This window comes from Dama dama, chromosome 27 (assembly GCF_033118175.1).
Source record: "Dama dama isolate Ldn47 chromosome 27, ASM3311817v1, whole genome shotgun sequence".
Lineage (NCBI taxonomy): Eukaryota > Metazoa > Chordata > Mammalia > Artiodactyla > Cervidae > Dama > Dama dama.
Window position 1 is genome coordinate 46105849 of NC_083707.1, and position 20275 is coordinate 46126123.

At 42.2% G+C, this 20275-nt stretch overlaps 1 protein-coding gene across 1 annotated transcript in view; it reads right to left on the reverse strand.

Moving 5' to 3' along the window:
* Positions 1-2121: 2121 nt before the first annotated feature.
* PSTPIP2 (proline-serine-threonine phosphatase interacting protein 2) overlaps positions 2122-20275 on the reverse strand; it is an 85103-nt gene continuing 66949 nt past the window's right edge. The window contains exons 6-15 of the mRNA XM_061130700.1: positions 18616-18678; positions 12360-12458; positions 11799-11844; positions 10834-10913; positions 9885-9983; positions 8852-8948; positions 8649-8730; positions 7016-7050; positions 5914-5974; positions 2122-3729 (exon numbers count right to left, since the gene is read on the reverse strand). Of these exons, the coding sequence (XP_060986683.1) occupies positions 5922-5974; positions 7016-7050; positions 8649-8730; positions 8852-8948; positions 9885-9983; positions 10834-10913; positions 11799-11844; positions 12360-12458; positions 18616-18678 (654 nt within the window). The 3' untranslated portion in view covers positions 2122-3729; positions 5914-5921. The remainder of the gene's footprint in view (positions 3730-5913; positions 5975-7015; positions 7051-8648; positions 8731-8851; positions 8949-9884; positions 9984-10833; positions 10914-11798; positions 11845-12359; positions 12459-18615; positions 18679-20275) is intronic.

Here is a 20275-nt window from a genome sequence, read left to right on the forward strand (position 1 = left end):
CTCTTATTTCTACTGTGAGATATGGTCTTATATGGTGCATATATGGTCACAGTGTGGTACCGCATGTTCTGACTCCAATAGGTGGAAAACACAGGCCTGGGAACTGAAAGGTAGGATTGACCTCTGTCACCATAGTTTACACTGGCCCACTTGGGGAATTTGTGTTCCTATCCCTTCAACATTAGGCTCTGCTAGATTAGAGCACCTGGCTCTAGGCGGTTGGCAGGGGATACAGCTGTCAAGAGACATAAAAGAGTTCCACTAAAACTACCGCTGATACCTGGTCATCTGGGGGCCTCATGCCAGTAGACCAGGAAGCAGAGAAAGGAGTAACTCAGCAGGAGAAGGTGATTACCACGAGGAAAGGTGGGCAAGGAGGAATGTATCTAAAATTTGGGTGTTTCACTGAGTTGCCTCTTGATGTTGCCAAGCCTGGTGATAAACATAAACTTCCAGCTTCATCCAACAGAGTCTGACAAGAGTGTTAACCAGGGGCTAAGACCCCTTAGGGTTGAGGGTCTAGGTTACTCCACCAGTCAAGCAACATAGACTAGCAGAAGACCAGACAACTGTGAAGGGAACCCTAGACTATGTGTGCCTTCATGATGGTGCTGCCATAGCAAAATACCAGAGACTGAGTGGCTTCAACAATAGAAATTAATTTTTCCACAGCTCTGTAGGCTGGAAGTCCAGAATGAAGTTGCCAGCATAATTGGTTTCCTCTGAGGCTCTCTCTTTTTAGCTCACGGACAGCTGCCCTCTTGCTGCCTCTTCACACAGCCATCCCTTTGTGCAAACTCACCCCTGGTGTCTCTTCTTCTTCCTATAAGGACTGGATCAGGGCCCCACTCCAAGGGCCTTACTTTAACTTAATCACCTCTTTAAAGGCCCTATCTCCAAAATGTTCACAGAGGTACTGAGGGTTTGGACTTGAACATATGAATTTGTGAGAACAGAATTCACAACAGTGTGGAAGAGGAAGATGATGATTAATGTCAATTATGGACTCAGGACCATCTGTAGCAGCAGGTACTAGAGCTCATTGTACTAAACTTCCTGGTGTGTGTGTGTGTGTCTGTGTGTGTGTCTTTTGGAAGCCGAGGCTTGAGGAAGTGGTGACAGGAGGCAGTGAAGTGCATGCGGGACACAGGTGGACCTGAGCCATGCAGGGGTCGGCACTGCCGGTGCTCTGGAACCAAGCCTTCAGGATCTATCACTCCCTCACACACCAGCCCAACTTCCAACTGCCAGGAGGCACACGAGGACTCTTCGGCAGCTGGAAGCCACTCTGCCAGTGTTCACGGCAGGCCAGAAATGCCAGGCAACGATGCCTCCCAGGAGCAGCGCTCTACCTGTGATGGGTGGGAGTTGGCGAATGACTACCCCAGCCCTCTCCCCTCAGGTGAGCTCTCTCTGAGATGCAGACCCCACAGTCACCCAAGAGGCCTGGCAGCTGAAGCTCATGGCTCACAGGCTTTCCTTTTCTTTCCTGTCTTACTTCTCCACTTCTATCCCCACTTCTTTCTGGGATCACCCCCTGAAAAGTACCTGCGCTCAAATCCTTACCCCAGGGTCTGCTTCTGGTAGAACCCAAATTAAGGTGCTGACAGTCTGCAGAATAGCCCATACTTACTAACTTATCATGTGAACTTATTTAACTGGCTTCCTTGACACTCCTCTGTCACCTGATCATTTCTCTAGCTATGTTATCTTCTTCTAGGCCACTAATTCTTACATATTTACCACCATGTGTCAGGTGCTGGGGATATAGCAAGAAAAATGATGAGGGACCCTGTTGTCATGGATATTATAGCCTAGGAGGGAAGCCAGACTTTGAACAATTAATTTTAAGAGGGAATTCTGTAATAACAAGGAAAATGTGAAAGTGGGGAAGGAGACATCAGTGGAAGTCCGCCAAGCCCAGAGGCAGGGAAGCTACCTCCCCAAGGAAGCGATCCTACATCTGGCTCCTGAAGGGTTAGTAGGAAGTGGCATGGTGCCAGTCTCTGCCTGGCTTCCCTGACTAGAAGTTTGTCCTTCCATGATCTAACCGTAGCAAATGTGATAAGGAGTGAAATAGAGCTTGGAAGAGAGGTACAATGAACATTATAATATGCAAAATAAAGACCAAATCACCAAAATCTTTATTTCACTTCATATCAAACTGGCAGAGCAATAAAATAAAAATATTTTCAATTCTTAAAACATTTTACATCAGTTACATTGACCAATAGAGAGAAAATTGACATCCCTGAGGAACTGCTAATAATAAATAAAATACTTAAAAATAGAATGTTCTGAGTTCAAAGGAAAATGTCTTGAGCCTGTTCAGTTTGGGGAAGTCAACGGCCCTTTGCAAACTTCAGTTTCTCAAAAGGATATCCAGTTGATGCAAGCGTCCGGCCACGACATGAAGCTGCCTCTTCCAGCAGCACCTTACGTGAAAAGGGGAAATAATTAGCCTTCCTTCATTCACTTTGTCTATACTTCTGGGAAAGCTATATACACAGCAGAAAAGGAAAGTGTTTGCTCTCTGTGGTACCAGAATGTTACAACCATGCCAGTGCCATTTTAACTTGTCATTAACTAAAATGCACTGTTTACTCAGTGTGAATATTAGACCAAGGTACACAATCTCTGGGCTGTTTGTGGGTGACCAAAAAAGACTCAGATACTTGTGAGAGGGTAAGATTGACACTTTAAAAAATTCCAGTAACAAAAAAAAAAAAAAAAAAAAAAATCCAGGATCTAACAAGGAAAAGCTTCTCTGCGAAGACTCAAGATTGAGTACTGGCTTTGTAAGTCTAAAATTCTCTTCGGGGATAGAATCAAAATACCATATTTCATTGATTCTAGGGTGTATTGTCCCCTACACTTTAGAAACTCAAATTCCAATGGGCTTGGCCATTGTCACAAGCATCAACTCCTCCACTGACTTTCTTAGTGACATATAAATAATGGGATGTTTTACAATGAATGGCTTCTTAGATTAAATATGGTGCTCTGTAGTTCAGTACACACAGTGAGCCATATAAAAATAAACCTGACATTTAAACCCTGGTAATCTCTTCAGTTGAAAAGATGCCAGCAGAAACATTTGGTGTCTTAAATTTCAACATGAGCATCACAGCCTCAGGAAGTGTTAGAAGGACGATGATGTGGGATGAGCTTGCCCTCTACTTCTGTGTCTGTCCCTAACTGTAGGGAGATTGATTTCACACTTCTGGGCCCCATTTCCTCATCTGCAAAATGAGAGAGTGCTGTCAGATGGCCTTTAAATCTTGCAGCCAAAAAGGAAGGTGATTTTGAATCTTGCACCACTGAGTACATGTCACCATGGAAATTCCATAGCCACGCTGCCCTCAAAGGCAAAGGAGCTTCTTGAGCGGGTTGCTGACTCAGACTCCTCTTCACCCTTCCCTGCCCCAAACCCCAAGTCAAAGTTTTAAATCCAAAGACTTTTCTGAATCAAGCAGAAAACACACAATTTTAGTAACTTGATTAGGAAAGGATAATTCTTCAGTCTTGGGCAATTTACAAACTTTTAAAAACTGCAGAACTCTACTAGACTAAGTTGAACTAAATGACTGCCATAAACTTAAAAATATTAAAAAAATCATAGCAAGGGTTCACTTCAAAGTCTTCATGATTGACATAATTTCTACAGATTCTGCTGTTAAGTGCTTCCTTCCATGCCTTAGAAACGCCAGCCAGAAAAAGCTTTGTTTTCTGAAAGAAATAACAAAGACATTTCATTTGCATCAACTATTCACATCAGCACCCTGCTCCTACATTGTGATTTTATTCAAGGAGAACAATGTGCTTGGTCAAGGAGAATAAATAGTGAGAGATGAGTATTTAAGTGATGAAAAATGGAATTTTTTTGGCCAAGCAGCATGCAGGATCTTGGTTCACTGACCAGGGATCAAGCCCATGCTCCCCTGCAGTGAGTCTTAACCATCGGATCACCAGGGAAGTCCCCATAAAATTATATATTTTTGATATATATATTTTTTAATTCAAAGGTTATAATCTGTTTTTACCTAAACATGTTAGGATTAAAAAGGAATAGGAGCTAAAATCAACAATTGCAGAACAAATGCAAATCCTTAAATCTTCCTATTTAAATGTCATTTCCAAAGTTTCATTCAAGCTATTTTAAATGTTGTGATAAGTCATTTAACTAAGTTATTAATAAAGGTAGACTCTCTCTTTAAAATTCTCTTCAGTTCAGTTCAGTTCAGTCGCTCAGTCGTGTCTGACTCTTTGCGACCCCACGAATCGCAGCACGCCAGGCCTCCCTGTCCATCACCAACTCCCGGAGTTTACTCAAACTCATGTCCATCGAGTCGGTGATGCCATCCAGCCATCTCATCCTCTGTTGTCCCATTCTCCTCCTGCCCCCAATCCTTCCCTTCAGTCAATTACATATTTGGGTTCCTATTCCTTGAGCTGACACAGACACTAGTGAGGCCCAGTAAAGTGACCTAACTTGAGTAAACGTGTTGGTATGGCCATCTTGCATTCAAACAGCAAATTCTTGGGCTCTGAGGAACTAGAGTTGTTGGGTCAAATGCTCTTATTAAGCAGCTAGAATGTGCTTTATCCAAAAGGTGAGGGAAAGAAAGAAAGCAGAAAAGAAAAAGAAAGCAAAAAAGGAAGGAAGGAAAATAAAGACAGGGGAGGGAGGAAAAGAAAAGAGAGGAGAGAGGGTGAAGGAGGAATGAGAGAGAAAGGAAGAGAGGGAGGGAAGAAAGGAAGGTTAAAAAAAAAAAAAGAAATCTGTGGCATTGCCAATGCCCTGCCATATAGTCATTACTGCCTGGTATTCTAGAGAGCAGGTTCCACCTTTGAATGCCAAGTCATTGATTTCCCATGTTCCTACTTTACCTTTATTTTATTTTTTTATACTAAGTATTTTATTGTATGCTGCCATCAGTGTATATAAAATAATTACCCTTGTGAAACAGAAAATTATAAATATTCAGAGAGGTAGACATTAAGGACTGACAAAAGTAGAAGTTTGTATAGTATGGCACGTTACAGAGAGGCTTTTGTACAGGCTTCAAATTTAGCTTTCCTTTGAATATTCACTGGTTTATGAAAAGTGGTTTGGAAAACCTTGTCAAGATTCGTCTTACTACAAAAAGGAACAGACTTTCTGGGGTCTGAAGGGATTTGTACTTGAAGATACTCCAGTCAGCAGAGGGTCATGTTTAGGAAGATATCTTTTCAGAGGTTTTTTTTGCTCATATATACATGTATATGCCCATTTGGGTTAAAAGAATTACAGTTCATGAGGAGTTTCATTTGGTAATGTTGTTTTGGCTTCAGAGACATTCCTTCCAGTTGATACTGACTTGGGGCATGTTGAGTCCCAGCGCCAGCACCTCAGGCCATACAGGAAGAATCACCTTTGCAGCCACTGTGGGCCTAGCAGTTCTGCTCCAGAAGCCTCTGTGCTTTACTAACGAGGTCAGAGCACTAATCATCTGGTGCGCGATGATGCTCTTGCCCATGGCATTTCTTCCCCACCCAGGCATCGAACCTGTGTCTCCTGTATTGGCAGGTGGATTCTTTACCACTGAGTCACCTGGGAAGCCCATATTTGTTTGTAGCAGGGCCTTAAGTATAGGTGTGCAATAGCCACAAAAGAGATTAACAAGAGCAAATAAAGAGTTCAAGAATAAAGGGGAAATGTCCTCATTCAAAGTAAGTATGGAATGGTCTTGGTCCCCTCTCAGCTGTGGGAACCAGACTGGCCATTCTGCAAGTGCACCATGCCCACCCTTGCAAGACCTGATGCAAGGCATTGTTTGTTTGCATTCATATTGTAAGGAAGCTTCAAAGACTTCAAAACTACAGTCACTACTCTAAATGCAACTTGATTCTGTGACGATGAAAGGTTCTTACCACCGATGTTACTGATAGATCAAACTGTAGTTATTATCAAGTAAACAGTAATCAGGATCATCTGCAAAGGGCAGAACACAGAGCAACACCAAGTTAACATTTCTTCATGATAAGATCTTAGCCCTTTTCAAATCAAACCATTCCACTCAGAGTCTGGTGGCTGCTATTTTGTAAGAAGAAAACATATTTGGCAACAAAACCTATAAATAATAGTCATAACTACAAGCCAGAAAACATACTGGAAATTTCTATTATAATTTCTTTGCCCTTGTTCATCCTTGCCCAGCTATCATTCCCCACAGTAAAATCATCTTCAGAAATGGACAAAAATAAGTCCCCTATTATCAAGTGGTAATTAAAAGGTTATGAGAAATAAATTAACTTACATCCTTACAGAGTTCCAAGATGTAATTTCAGCCACTAAATTTTTGCTAAGATGCTAAATGCAGCCTAAGATGTCTCCTCCCTCTTCCCTTGAACATAGATAGGTATATCTTTTATTTAAATAATAGGTGTTTGCTCAGAACTGACTATGTGCCCAGTACCGTGTTACATTTTGTGACTGATTCGGAAGAAAACAAAATTTCTGCCTTCAAGGATCTTATAATTACCCAGGGAATACAGACTAACAAAAAGCACTAAATATTTGGTTCTCCCAGAGATATTATAGGAGTTCAGAGAGAAAAGGAGACCAGAATGATTCGTGAAAGATCCAATTGTGAGCAGTGCACAAAATATATTAGGTTATAAGTTTCTAGACATCTTCTATAAATTATATTTCAGTGACATCCAAAGGAAACTATATTTCAGTTTTGCCATTTTCATGGCCTAAGTTGAACTGGTCTCTTAATAAAAATCCCTTACAAGTTTCTTTTGGTACTTGAGTAGCTGAATTCTCTTGGATAAGCTATAAAACAGACCACAAATTACCAAATTCCACTCTGACAAAAAGTATTATTGTTTCTAATATGTTCATTCTCTTGTAAATTTGATTCTATTTATTCCCTTCTCTCCTTTTATTTCTTTTATTTCAAAATTCTAGCTACTCAACCTTAAATAAAACCTGACCTAAGATTTCAAATGATTCTTCTTGGTGGCATACCTGGTAAGCTTTTAGGATTTGGGAGAGGTCCTCTCCTGTAAGAAATGGAAACCAAAATCTTTCAGATAAGTTCTTGCTGTTTTTCTAATTTTCTACTTCACTCTACAAACATACTGCATGTTAGTCAGATCGGGTTTCTGTTCTGGAAGGTTAAGAAGACTTCAGATGAAACAAAAGCTCTGCAGCGCTGACCTCCTGGATCTAGGCTGCAAATACTACCCTATGCTAGGGAGCAGGATGCCCAGAGCTCTGCTCCGCAGTCCAGAAATCTATTGTGTGGGCCAGAGTTCCTGATCGCCTTGGACAGTTTTCACGTGCAAAACGGGAAGTCAAACAGCTCCTACCTCGCCTTGAGGGTTAAAGGAAACAATTCATAGTAACTGCTTTGAGCAGCACTTAGCATTCTTTCTCATAAATATTTATTATTTATTTATGTGTTTGGGTGTGCTGGGTCTTTGTTGTGGCACACAGGCTTCTCTAGTTGTGGCACGCAGATTTAGTTGCCCCATGGCATGTGGGATCTTAGTTCCCCAACCAGGGCTAAAACCCCTGTCCCTTGGGTTGGGAGGTGGATTCTTAACCACTGAACCACCAGGGAAGTCCTGCGCTTGGCTTTCTCCCTACTCAAACACTCCCCTATCTTTTTAAAAATTGGATTGAAAATTCAACAGCTTAGAGTTCAGGGTGACTGTAGGTAAAACAGAAGTTTCTCTTCCCTCAGAATCCTTTCTATCAGGGGCAGCAAATTTTTTCTGTAAAGGGCCAGATAGTAAATGATTTAGGCTTTGCTGGCCATGTGACATTTCTATCTCAATGCTACTTATCTCCAACATAAAAGCAGCCATAGACAGAAAGGAAACAGATGAGTGCAGCAAAACTCTACATGTGAACACTGATGTTCACGTTTCATGTAATTTTCACATAGCACAAAATAGTTTCCTTTCAATTTTTCTCAACCATTTAAAAACATGAAAACTATTCTTAACTTGTAGGCCCTACCAAAACAGGGGGTTGGATTTGACTCACAGGGAGCCAGAGTTTGCCAACTCTTGCTTTCTACAAGAAGGGTCTAGGATTGGGACTCCCCAAGCAGTCCAATGGCTAAGATTCCGAGTTCCCAATGCAGGGAGTCTGGGTTCGATCCCTGGTCAGGGAACTAAGTGCTGCAACTAAAGATCCTGTGTGCCGCAAGTAAGACCCAGTACAACCAAATAAATAATAAATAAATAAGTAAAAATCAATATTATTAATAGAAAAGTATAGCATTCATGCATGAGTAATAATCACACTCAAGCATGACACAATCCTCCTTGAACTATGACTAGTACAATCCATTTAACATTTGTCCTAAAAACGCTATTTCCAAAAATCCAGAAACCTCTCTAAGCAAATGCAATGGTAGACACATTCTGATTCTAACATATCCATATTAGAATTGGAACACTAAAAATAAAAATGCTCATTAAAAGTACTTTTCTTTTTTTGGCTTCACTGCAGCATGTGGCATCTTAGTTCCCCAACCAAAGATCAAATCTGAACTCCCTGCAGTGGAAGTGTGGACTCTTATCCAGCTGGACCACCAGGGAAGCCCCTAAAAGCACTTATCTTCATGTGAAAGAAAGCTGGATATTACCTTGCCGAGTTAGACCCTGTAGCCTTTCCTGGAGGGGCTGCATTCTTCTGGGGGCAGTAGAAATTCTCGTACATGATGGGTGCTAGGGAATCATCAAGATATAAAACATTAAGAAGCTGATGACTTCCATTCTCAATGACATGTGACACAGAAGACTGATAGAATTATTTAAATAACATCCCCCAGCCTACCACCCCATTCACCTGGTGGAGTCTGTCCAGTTCTGTGTTGATTCACAAAGTACTCAATGTCCTTCTCGATGCTGCACATCTCTAAACTCTTACGGACTTCTTCATACATCTAACAGAAAAGAAGATAAATCAAGGTAGAGGTACACCCAGAAAAATGGTGGCATGGAGTATTAAAATGGGAGGTCTGATGAACAGCTATGTTCCAAATTTTGTCTTGAAAAGAAAAAAAAAAAGAAACACTCCCACGTCCTGGACTCACACAGAGGGATTTCTCTGATGTATATCTGCTATTACATTTTTTTAAAGGTGACAAAAAATAACATCTTTGTAGCAGCACAGCAACCTTGGCAGAAAGACTTTTAAAAAATGGATGGGATGAAGAGAATAGATACCAAGTTCCATGACTAATCCTACACACAAATGCAAAGACAACTGGAGAAAAGTTCTTCAGTCAATCCTACCTGTTTTCCGGGTATTTAACTATTTTTCAAAAGTGAATGTCCCATCTAAGTGAGAGTGGCTGTTTCTCAGGAAAGAAGGTTGTGAAAATTTGATTCTGGTCCCTCTGAGAGCTGGGAACCCAGGACAGTTGCTGTGCATGAGTTAAACCTGGGTCACTAATGGCCCTTAACACTGCTGACATTAAACCCTGAGCCCTGGAGTGACCATTAGCCTGGGTGTGGCTCAGCCTGCTAGTTCCTGATACTTAGTGTCCTGGAGTAACTCCGTTCCAGACTGGAGCAGTCCCTGGGACTCCCATTCATGTTGTGACATCTCTGTTTTCCATGAATTAAACTGCATTTGGGTCTCCTTTCTTTGCTCCTCCTGCCCTAATTCTGAATTTCTTAGTGAGAGACTCATGATGGTAAAGTGAGGCAGGAGTCAGCCAAGTCAGGTGTTTATCTGGGTCCATACTCACCGTGGATGCAGTCACTGTACCTACCTGGGCCTCTAATGATGGGGGACAGGCTAACAAATGTCTCTGACTCCTCCCACTCTACGATTCTAATATGCAGAGCATCCTCTGTGGATGCCTCTGACTCACCTCATCGCTTGTGACACATTGTTGTGAGAGTTGATTCACATGTAACCACAGTGCATTTCGAAAGAAGTTTATTCGTTCACACTCTTGAGTCTCAAACACCTGTAGAAACACGTACAGACGTGCAGAGAAAGGGTCTAGACTGGCTATGATGTAAGAAACAATTTCAACCTTGAATCATCTGTAAGCTTATAGTCTCATCTAGTGTACTCCCCACCCACCGCTGAGGAAGCCCAGACACTCTTAACTCTGGCAAATGGATTTTAATAACATACTAACACAAATAGGACTGGATACAGTTCTGTACATAAGAGGTGATGGTGAACCCAGCCTTCAGTGTTCTAACCTGAATTGTGGCTCACATTTCCAACTGCCTAATGGACATCTGCATGTGGGCAGCTTCCCAGAGCCTCCGATGCAGTTTTGCCCTCAGGTTTCCCTGATGGTCCAGTGGTTGGGGGTCCGCTTTGCAACGCAGGACTCATTGCAATGCAGAATTTGCAATGCTAAGTCAGTCCCTGATCTGGGAGGATCCCACAGGACGCAGGGCAGCTAAGCCTGTGTGCCACAACTACTGAGCTTGCGCTCCGGAGCCCACAAGCCACCACTACTGAAACCCACACCCTCCAGAGCTTGTGTTCTGCAACAGGAGAAGCCCATGCACCACAAACTAGGGAATGGCCCCCATTCGCCTCGACTTGAGAAAACCCACTTATTGTGGGCCCAGAGCTTCTGATTCCAGGGGCCTGGAATTGGTCTGATAATAAGATCTTCATCTAACAAGGATGTTGGTACAGGTTCCAGGACCTCCTTTTGAGAACCACTAGAAAGACAGACAAGGTTTGCAGGAAAACATTCCAGTTCCTTCCATCCTCTACTTAAAGCCTAACTTGCCTTTAAGCAATTCTACAAAAGTAGAGGGCGGAAGACCCGCCCCTGCGCTCCCGGGTACCTCGCAGGCCTTGATGTGCTCGCTCTGCCACTCGCTGCGGACCCTGTCCAGCGTGTTGACGTGCTGCATGTACGCCTTGTCTGCAACGGAGGGGAGGGGCCTGGGTCTGGACACTGGGCGGGGCGGGGCTCGCAGGCCCAGCCCCCAGGCCCCTCCCGAGAGCTCACAGGGCTCCTGGGGATGCTGAAGGCTGGAAGGCCAAGTTACATCTCACCCTCATCACAGCTTTGTGAAAAATAAGCAAAGGCGGGCATCACTTTCTTTTTAAAGAGAAACCAGCCAGAAATGTTCCAAAGAAAGAGAACTAAAGGCTGACAAAAAAAAAAAAAAAAAAACAAACACCTCACCCAGAGTTTCCCTCTACCTCGTTCCATTTTGAGGAAAATTAAGTGAGGCAGCCAGAAAAGTGAACTAGCAAGTTACTTCAGTTTTGGATTTAGAGACTTAAGGGACCACGGTCGTGAGAGGTGGGTCTCTCGCAGGAAACTCTGGGAATTAGAAGCCTGTGCAAACTCTTGGTTTGGATCCTTAGATTTCAGTGATGACGAGACCTCACAACTTGGCTGTTTCTTTCACAGCAGAGAAGACGTATCAGGGATGAAATGGGGTTTTAAGATGATCGTTCCCGATAAGTAAGAGTGAGTACCTGATTTCAAAGCAGCTATCACATGACCCGACCCCTCCACGCTCCCATGCATTTCAGTCACCTGTCAGGCACCATGAGCTAAGCAGGCAGGGGCCAGAAACTGCTGCCTCTTTTGCTTGTCCCACTTTCCAAGGTTCTAATGTACCCCCCTTCTCAACCTCCCTTCCTTCCCTCTGTCCCTCCCTTCTTCCCTTCGAATACCTTGCTAATCCTATGGTACAAGCACATATTCACTATCATAAGGTATATAAAACTACCTTTCTCAGACATATTTAGCCCCACCACCATCCTTCCCCATCTGTGGGAGCACACCCCTCACCCGAGTCTTCTACTGCAGTCTTTGAAGTTGCTAATTTCACAAAAAGCTGTGAGGACCAGAAAAAAACAAGAAGAAGAAGTCAGGAATGCTGGGCCAGGCTTCTAAAGGCAAAACAGGTTTAAAAACAATGTCTGTAAAGAGACAAGTTCTAAGTCATACCTATGTTTCTCTTGTATGTTAATCATTTAACTTGCCCTCTAATCTTCCTAAAACATATCCCTACCTTCTGATTGCTAACAATCTTTATCCAGATTTTATAAAATTCAATTTATAAAACACCCAAGCAGGAGGCAGCCTCACTATAAGAACACATGAGCTGAGTTTTGAAGAAAGATGAAAACATCAGAACCCCTCCCCCATGACCAGGTTGCTCTAGCTCTTCCCTAACCCTCAAAATAGGACATGGGTTTTTCTGACTCAGAGGATTCTAATAGCCTGAAGGAGGGTACTGCCAGAAGCTTAGAGTGCAAGTCCATTTTTTTTGTTGTTAGGATTATTAATTAGCTCTAGCTTGACATATGTGAATCTTGGATTTTTCAGGCTATTGGCTCTGCCAGGTACCTTTTCTTGTTGCTTCGGGTTTGCCATGTTGGCACTGCGGTGGACAGCCTGCTCTGCTTCATCTTTGTCTCGGCACTTCTGCTCGTAGTTCTTCTTTGCCTTTGTAGGTGTGAGACAAAAGAGGATCAAAACAGATCAGCCGACTGTGACTCTGAGGAGCAGCCACCCTAACCACCCCCCGACCCAGCAAATAAGAGGGCACACTGACTAGGGCTGTGATCACCTCCAGACTGTGTGTGCTCAGAGCAGATGCTCTTTTTTATCTTCGGAAGGTTTCTCCATCCCCTTTCCAAATTATGTATGTAGTGGCAACCTGATCGAGGAACTAACAACTCCTCTTTGGCAAAAACAAAGTCCATGAACTTTAAAAATGTACTGACACAAAAGATTGAATATGAATTAGACAAAATCAAATGCTGATGTAACTAGAGAATGTGTAATCCAACATTTTTCATTACACTCAGAACTGAGATGCAATGACTTGGTCCTGATAACTGTAACTAACAAGGCTTCAGTATTCTCATGTGCCCCATCATAGCATGTGGGCAGCGGGGAGGGCACCAATCTCATAATTTCTGTAGCTCAAGGTGGTCATGCACCTTCTTGATTTAAAGAATTCTGTTTTCACTAGTTTAAAAGTAGGCGTGGTCTCTCCTGTGCTACCATTACTATCAGCAGTGTGTAATCAGTCCACAAAGTACACTTACTGAATCAAATAATTGTGTTTCAACTCTTAAAGCAAAGACTTAACTTGTTCAAACAAAGCAAAGCTGTGAATCAGTTGGCTAATAAATAAAAAATGACAAACCCCCCAAAAACGGATGACTAAGAATGAAGACATCTTTGCAGAGCTGGTTTGTGCCTGTCAAATATCACATGCTTTCCTACATTTCTCAGCTTCCCCTGCAATTCAGTTGGGGTTAACACACACACATGTATATATATAATATATATATGCCATAATTTTCTTAACCTACTGTCTACTGGTGGACATTTATCCTATTTTCTATTTTTATTACATAAAAACGGTCCAATTTTTACTCTGGGTAGTGTGAATTTACAGACCAAATTCCTAGAAGCATAATTGTTTGATAAAAGAATATATACATACTTCCTGCCAAAATGGTTGCCCTTATCTATACTCCTATAAACACATATGTGAGGGTACGATGGCCTCATACTCTCACCAACACTAAAATAAGACAATGTTTTTAACCTTTTATAATACTAGAAGCTTATCCCTTTTAAATTTGCATGTTATCGCATTGATAAGGTGGTATATCCTTTCTACTCTGTCTTTTACCTTTTTTTTTTTAGCATTATAATTTTAATTGATTTTTAAAAGCTCAGGCTATACTAGTAACACTAAGTTAAGTCGCTCAGTCATGTCCAACTCTTTGCGACCCCGTGGACTGTAGCCCACCAGGCTCCTCCTTCCATGGGATTCTCCAGGCAAGAATACTGGAGTGGGTTGCCATTTCCTTCTCCAACTGGCTGTAAACTATATGTTACTAATGCGTGCCAAGTCACTTCAGTCATGTCCAACTCTTTGTGATACTATGGACTGTAGACTGCCAGGCTTCTCTGTCCATGGGATTCTCTAAGCAAGAATACTGGAGTGGATCGCCATGCCGTCCTCCAGGGGGTCTTCCCAGCCCAGGGATCAAAGCCACATCTCTTATGTCTCCTGCATTGGCAGGAGGGTTCTTTACCACCAGTGCCACCTGGGAAGCCCCATGTGGTATTAATATTTTTCTCCCATGTCATCTCTCACCATATGATATTTTTTCTTTTGCTCTAAAGAAGTCTTAAACTTTAAGGCTGTCAGTGATCAATCTTTCTCTTTTCTGTATTATTTTTTAACATGACATATTAGGGACTTTTTCTCTGTTGCTACATAATCCTCATAATCATATCTTTAAAGGTTGTACAATTTAATCTTTCTCCATTTTTTGATCATTAAGTCATTTACAGTTTTCATATAAGTACTGAACATAGTAGTGCATTTTGTTTTTCTCAATTTGGATGATTTTATACTCTTAGATTCTTTGCATAAAATGGATGGGGTATGATCACATTTATGACTCTAAAAGCATATCATAAAATGTCTTTTTAAGACTGTATATGGGCTCCAGGGAAGATAGAGCAGATGTACTCTTCCCTGTTCCTCCACACAAGTATAACTAAAACCTCTGAGCATTCCACATAAAACAAACACAAGACACTAAAAGGCAGAGAGAAGACAGATTGACTAATGTCCCTGGTCTCAGACAGTAACCTAGAAGCAAGTGCCCTGAGTTTTCTTTTGGCCTCATTTATCACAGAATGGGTGCCAAAGCAGCGGACAACCAAGAAATGCTGATGGGCATAAACAAAAAATAGTCCCAAGGGAAACCTGCTCTCTCCAGCCAAAAGGCCAGAAAAGGGACAGCACAGCAGGACAGGAAGGATCCTCCAGGTTCTACAGCAGCCAAACACCACGTGAAGAACTGTGCCCTCTTCCACCCACCACACATCCAGCCAAAGCCAAGCGGGGACTTCCACACTCACCAGGCTATGATGAGGTTCCCAACTTCCCTGCTGAGATGGTATCAGAGGAGGACAAATATCAGACTTGGACTTTCGTTCCTACCTGGAGATAACCAAGCAGCACACACAGAGCCAGCAGAGACTCTGAGGAGCCTGGACTTTCACCATCCCCACCTGGCAGTGATGAGGTGCACCCCCTCCCTGCCGCAGTGGCGTCAGAGGTGGTTTGGTGGAGAGCAAGAACTTTAACCACTCCCCAGTAGTAACACTGACCCTGTGGTGTCAGTGGAGGCTGGGGGGTGGTGAGAAGGAACCTGGATTTTACCCCCTCATAGCACCAATGTGGTGGCACTTTACCTCACTGCTAGAGTGGTATCAGAGTAAGGCAGCTAAAACAGAAGATTTAAATAAGATTTAGAGTCTTGCAACAGAATATATAAAATGTCCAATATCAGTTGAATATCACTCATCATACCAAGAACCAGGAGGATCTCAAACTGCACGAAAAAAGACCATCAAGAAATTTCAATATCAAGATGACAGAGATGTTACAATTATCTGACAAAGATTTTAAGGCAGGCATCATAAAAATGATAAAAATCAATAAACATTTGCAAACACAGTGGGAAAATGGAAAAAAAAAAAACAGTCTCAGCAAAGAAAAGGAAACCTCCAACTAATAAAAAAAAAAAAAAAATAAATAATAAAATAAAATAAAATAAAAAAAAAGAAAAGAAAAAGAAAATCCCAGGAAAGAAACAGAAGGAATAAATAAGAACAAAATGGAAACTTTAGAACTGAAAAATTTACTAATTGAAAGGATAGACTTAGGAATGGAAGAGACAGAAAAAAGAACTGGTGAATTGGAAGACAATACAATAGAAATTATCTAATCTGAAAAAAAAGAGCAAATAGGCTTAAAAAAATGAACAGAGCCTCATGAACCTTTGACACCATAACAAAAGATCTAACATTCATGTCCTTGGAATCCTAGGAGAGAAGCGTGGGCTGAAAAAGTACCTGAAGAAATAAAGGCTGAAAACTTTCCAAATTTGGCAAAGGATATAAAACTACAGATTCCATAAACTGACCAAACTGAAAACAAGATAAAGCCAAAGAAATCCATGATAAGACACAGAGGTGAACTTCTGAGAACTAAAAAAAAAGAAAATATCTTAAAATAGAAATGACACCTTATCCATACAAGAAAATTAGTTTGAATTATAGCAGTTTTCTTATTAGAAACTATGGATGTCACAAGGAAGTGATACATTTTTCAAGTACTAAAAGAAAACTGTCAATGCACAATCCTATATCCAGTGAAAATATCCTTCAAGAATGAAAGGGAAATCACTAAAGGAAAACTAAGAGTGTAACAGCGTAGCGAGGGCAGCCCTTACTTAGCACACAGACATTACTGTGGATCATTACTCTGTACTGTTACCAGGCAACGGACCCTGCTCAGCCATTGGCCAGCACCACAATGGGCCCTTCCCACAAGCAACCAACTGTCAATGAGAGACCATTAGGGACTTGATTCAGCCAGTGGTCAGCAGGGTAGTGGTCATCAGGTGGGAGAGTGAAGTAAGAGGTAGATGCTTGCCTGCTCTCCTGGGCCCTCCAGCCCTCTCCCTGGTCTTGGGCCAGTGGGTGATGGGGGACCAAGGAAACAGGCTGGGGACTGTGTCATGCAGGGCTCAAAAGCCCTCACCAAGGTCACCCACTAGCCTTGGCCCAGGCCTTGAAGCAGTGTTGAACCTCTCCCCCATCCTTGTCTCTGCGACTTAGTATCAGCAGAAGTTTGTGTGGGTCACAGTCTGTGGGACCTGCCCTGCCCCCTCGGGCAGCCGGAGGAGCCTGAGGGCCAGTTGGTTTGGACACCTAGCTCCCTCAGTGATGATAGCTGGGCAAGGTGTGGGAACCTGGCCCCAAGGGAGCTGCCAGCTGAGATCTGCCTCCTCTTAGCCAGGACCCGGACCTTGGTGGGTGAAAGTTGTGCCTTGGGACCCTGCCCTTTCTTGTCAGGACAGAGAATAACATTTGTTTGGCAGAAATTTACAGGCACATTGTTACCTGACCATGACCTGACTTCAAGAACAAAGGATCTGACACCCAGAAGTTTGCTACAACTAACCATACCCCTCTCTCACCTTTCCTGTAAAAGGACTTTGCTAAAAGCTTTCAGGGAGTTTGGGGTTAAGGCATGAGCCATCCATCTCCTTGCATGGCCCTGCAATAAACCTTTGTTCCAAACTCCAACGTTTTCGTATTGTTTGCCCTCACTGTGTGTCAGACACATGGACTTGGTGTTTTCAGTAACAAGAGTAGTTATCACTGGCAGACCTACCTTAAAAAATGCCTGAAGAAGTTCTCTAAGCAAAACAAAATTATAAAAAGAAACCTTGAAACATCAGAAGAAGGAAAAAAAAACCACTAAGCAAAAAATGGGCAAATACAATACTCTTCCTTTCTCTTCTTGTGTTGTCTAAATTTTTGACAGTTGAAGCAAAAATTTTAATAATGTTACAGTTCTAAATGTAGACAGAGGAAGTAGGAAATTTATATTTCAATAAGACTTTCTCTTTGTGAGAGAATTTTCCCCAGATTGCTCAAAACATAAAAATTCTGGGAGTAATCATATATCAACCAACACCATTTTCTACATTATACTGACATCATTCTCTATCAGTCACTTTGCAGGTGCTCTGCATCAAAGTGTTAGGTAGTTAGAATAAGAAAAAGGAGTCCAAAATGGTAGTGGCTAAAAGACAAAAAAAAGAGAAAAGCCCACAAAAATGGAACAAAAGAATATCTGCAGACTGGAGTGAGAACTTCAGGTGAAACAAATACGCCCCCTTCTTGGCTAGCCCAATTTGCATAGGGCAGGCTCAAGATGGGGAGGAGACAAACATACAAAAGGAAGAAGCCAAGACAGATTGAGGCCTCTCCTTTGGGGTCGGCCTGCCTTCATGCCTTGAGAGTGTACTTTCCTTTGCTTGCCGAATAAAACTCTGAGCTGTAACCGAGCTGTAACACTGGTCTTCTGTGTCAAATCTTTGCTGTGGCAAGACAGAACCAAGGAAATTTCACACTTCCCCGACAAAAGAAAAAATGCAGAATAGACTGCATATGCCATCAACATTAGTAGCATTTTCTTTTTTGACCAGCTAACCAGGTATGATGTCACAGTCACAGGATATATGATGATACTTCTGTACAAAGATGGAGTCACAGATGTTCCAGTAACACAATTCAACAGTAGGGGATTCATGAAAAGCTAATGTGAGATCCCAACAACTTGTCTCAGTTCTATCTTGATAAGCATTTTTAAAATAAATTACTTAAAGCAAAGAAGGCTTTTACAGTTTGCAGATATCTTAAAACTCAATAAAAATAGGCAAGAAATCAAGATTCAAAACAGTCTTACAGGGAAGAAGTTCAAATCCAACAAGATGAAAGGTATCATATAGTATACATGCCCTGGTCTGAAATATTTAAGTTGATTTTCTATATTTTCCCAGGTTGCTGGAAAGATAACATCATTTTATTTCTTCTAATTTCGTCCTCAATCTTTCCAAAGCCTTAAAAGGAAAGAAAGTCAAACCACTAAAGGCTATTTTCTCTAAAAGACTGCACCAATGTTATTTGCAGGAAAATGTTGATACACAGCACAGGATTTCATAAAATGCCACCATTTTTTTAAAAAAGCAATATAGTAAGAACTTACATCCATGGTTTTCTTGAATTGTAAGCTCTTTTGTTTATGGGCAGCATCCATTATAAGCTCCGTCTGTGAAGAGAGCACAATACTATTAATAAAGACAATTATTAACGCCAGTTTATTTTGAGGGCTAAGCGTTCAACATGGCTTACTTCACTTAATCCTCACACAACCCAGTGGGTAGATGTGCTATTTATTATTACTCCCATTTCACAAATAAGGAGAGTGCAGCACAGAAAGACTGAACAATTTGCCTACCTTTGAACCTCAGTGGCCACCAGCCACTACTGGGAATCATGGATCACCTTAGAGTATTCTCATCAGTAAATCTGGAATCAAGAAACTTAGGCTTCAAGTGTTAGTCACTCAGTCATGTCTGACTCTTTGTGACCCCGCCAGGCTCCTCTGTCCATGGAATTCTCCAGGCAAGAAGATTGGAGTGGGTAGCCATTCCCTTCTCCAGGAAATCTTCCCGGCTCAGGGATTGAACCCAGGTCTCCCACACTGTGGGCAGATTCTTTATCGTCTGAACCACCAGGGAAGCCTCAAGTTTCCAAAAGGGATTTTTAAAATGTTGCTCATTTTAAAAGGGTTCTTTATTCTGTAAGCCTGTGTCAGCACAGTTAGGGACTCAGAAACATTCACTTCTGTGGCATCTGTCAAAGGCACTCCCATCACCGGCAAGGAGCCCAGGCAGTATGAAGCGAAGAAATGCTTGTGGAACAGCTGATTAGTCCTACTTTGTTCACCATCTAATCCAGGAAAGGTAAGCTACTCGGTTGAGATCACTTGGGAGCAATTTCTTTGATGTGGCTGTGACAATACTTTTATTAGTCAAAATAACGGGACTGATCATAAAAATGCAACTCTCAGACATAATAGTGGGCTTCCCTGGTAGGTCAAATGGTAAAGAATCCACCTGCAATGCAGGAGACCTGGGTTCAATCCCTGGGTTGGGAAGATTCCCTGGAGGAGGGCATGGCAACCCACTCCAGTATTCTTGCCTGGAGAATCTCCGTGGACAGAGGATCCCGGGCTACAGTCCATGGGGTTGCAAAGAGTTGGACACGACTGAGTGACTAAGCGCAGCCCAGACATAACGGCAGCTCCCACACTATTATGTGCTAAGCGACTTTCATGCATCACAACGATTGTGAGTACTCATCCCCGTTCCCGGGTAACCTCATCCAAGATGATATTCTCAGCAAGTAGCAGAGTTGGGATTTGGGCACAGTCAGACTCCCGTGTCCTTGTTCCTAATCTTTACCCAAAACTACCATTATCCTCATGATAGCCCTCTAAAATCAGCTGGGTATATAAAAGCCAAGAAATGCAACAATTCAAAATGAGTTATGGCATTGCCCTTGTACAAAATGATATAACGCAAAATAATACTAAGAATATTAAAATATGTCTCTTTCTTCTGGAAAACTTAAGTTTTTGTCTATTACCATAACACACAAATAGGATAGACTTTCAAGATAGCTGGATATAAGTTTTGGGATGGTCTCCCTTCAGATACTAACTTTGTAGAGTATATGAAACTCCCTGGGCGAGCCCGCAAGGGGCCCTCTTGAGAATGGAACACCCATCTCCCAGCCCAGCTGAAATGGAAGGACCAGGAAGTAACTGGGTGAAGGCTTCAAGGAAACGGAGGACAGAAACA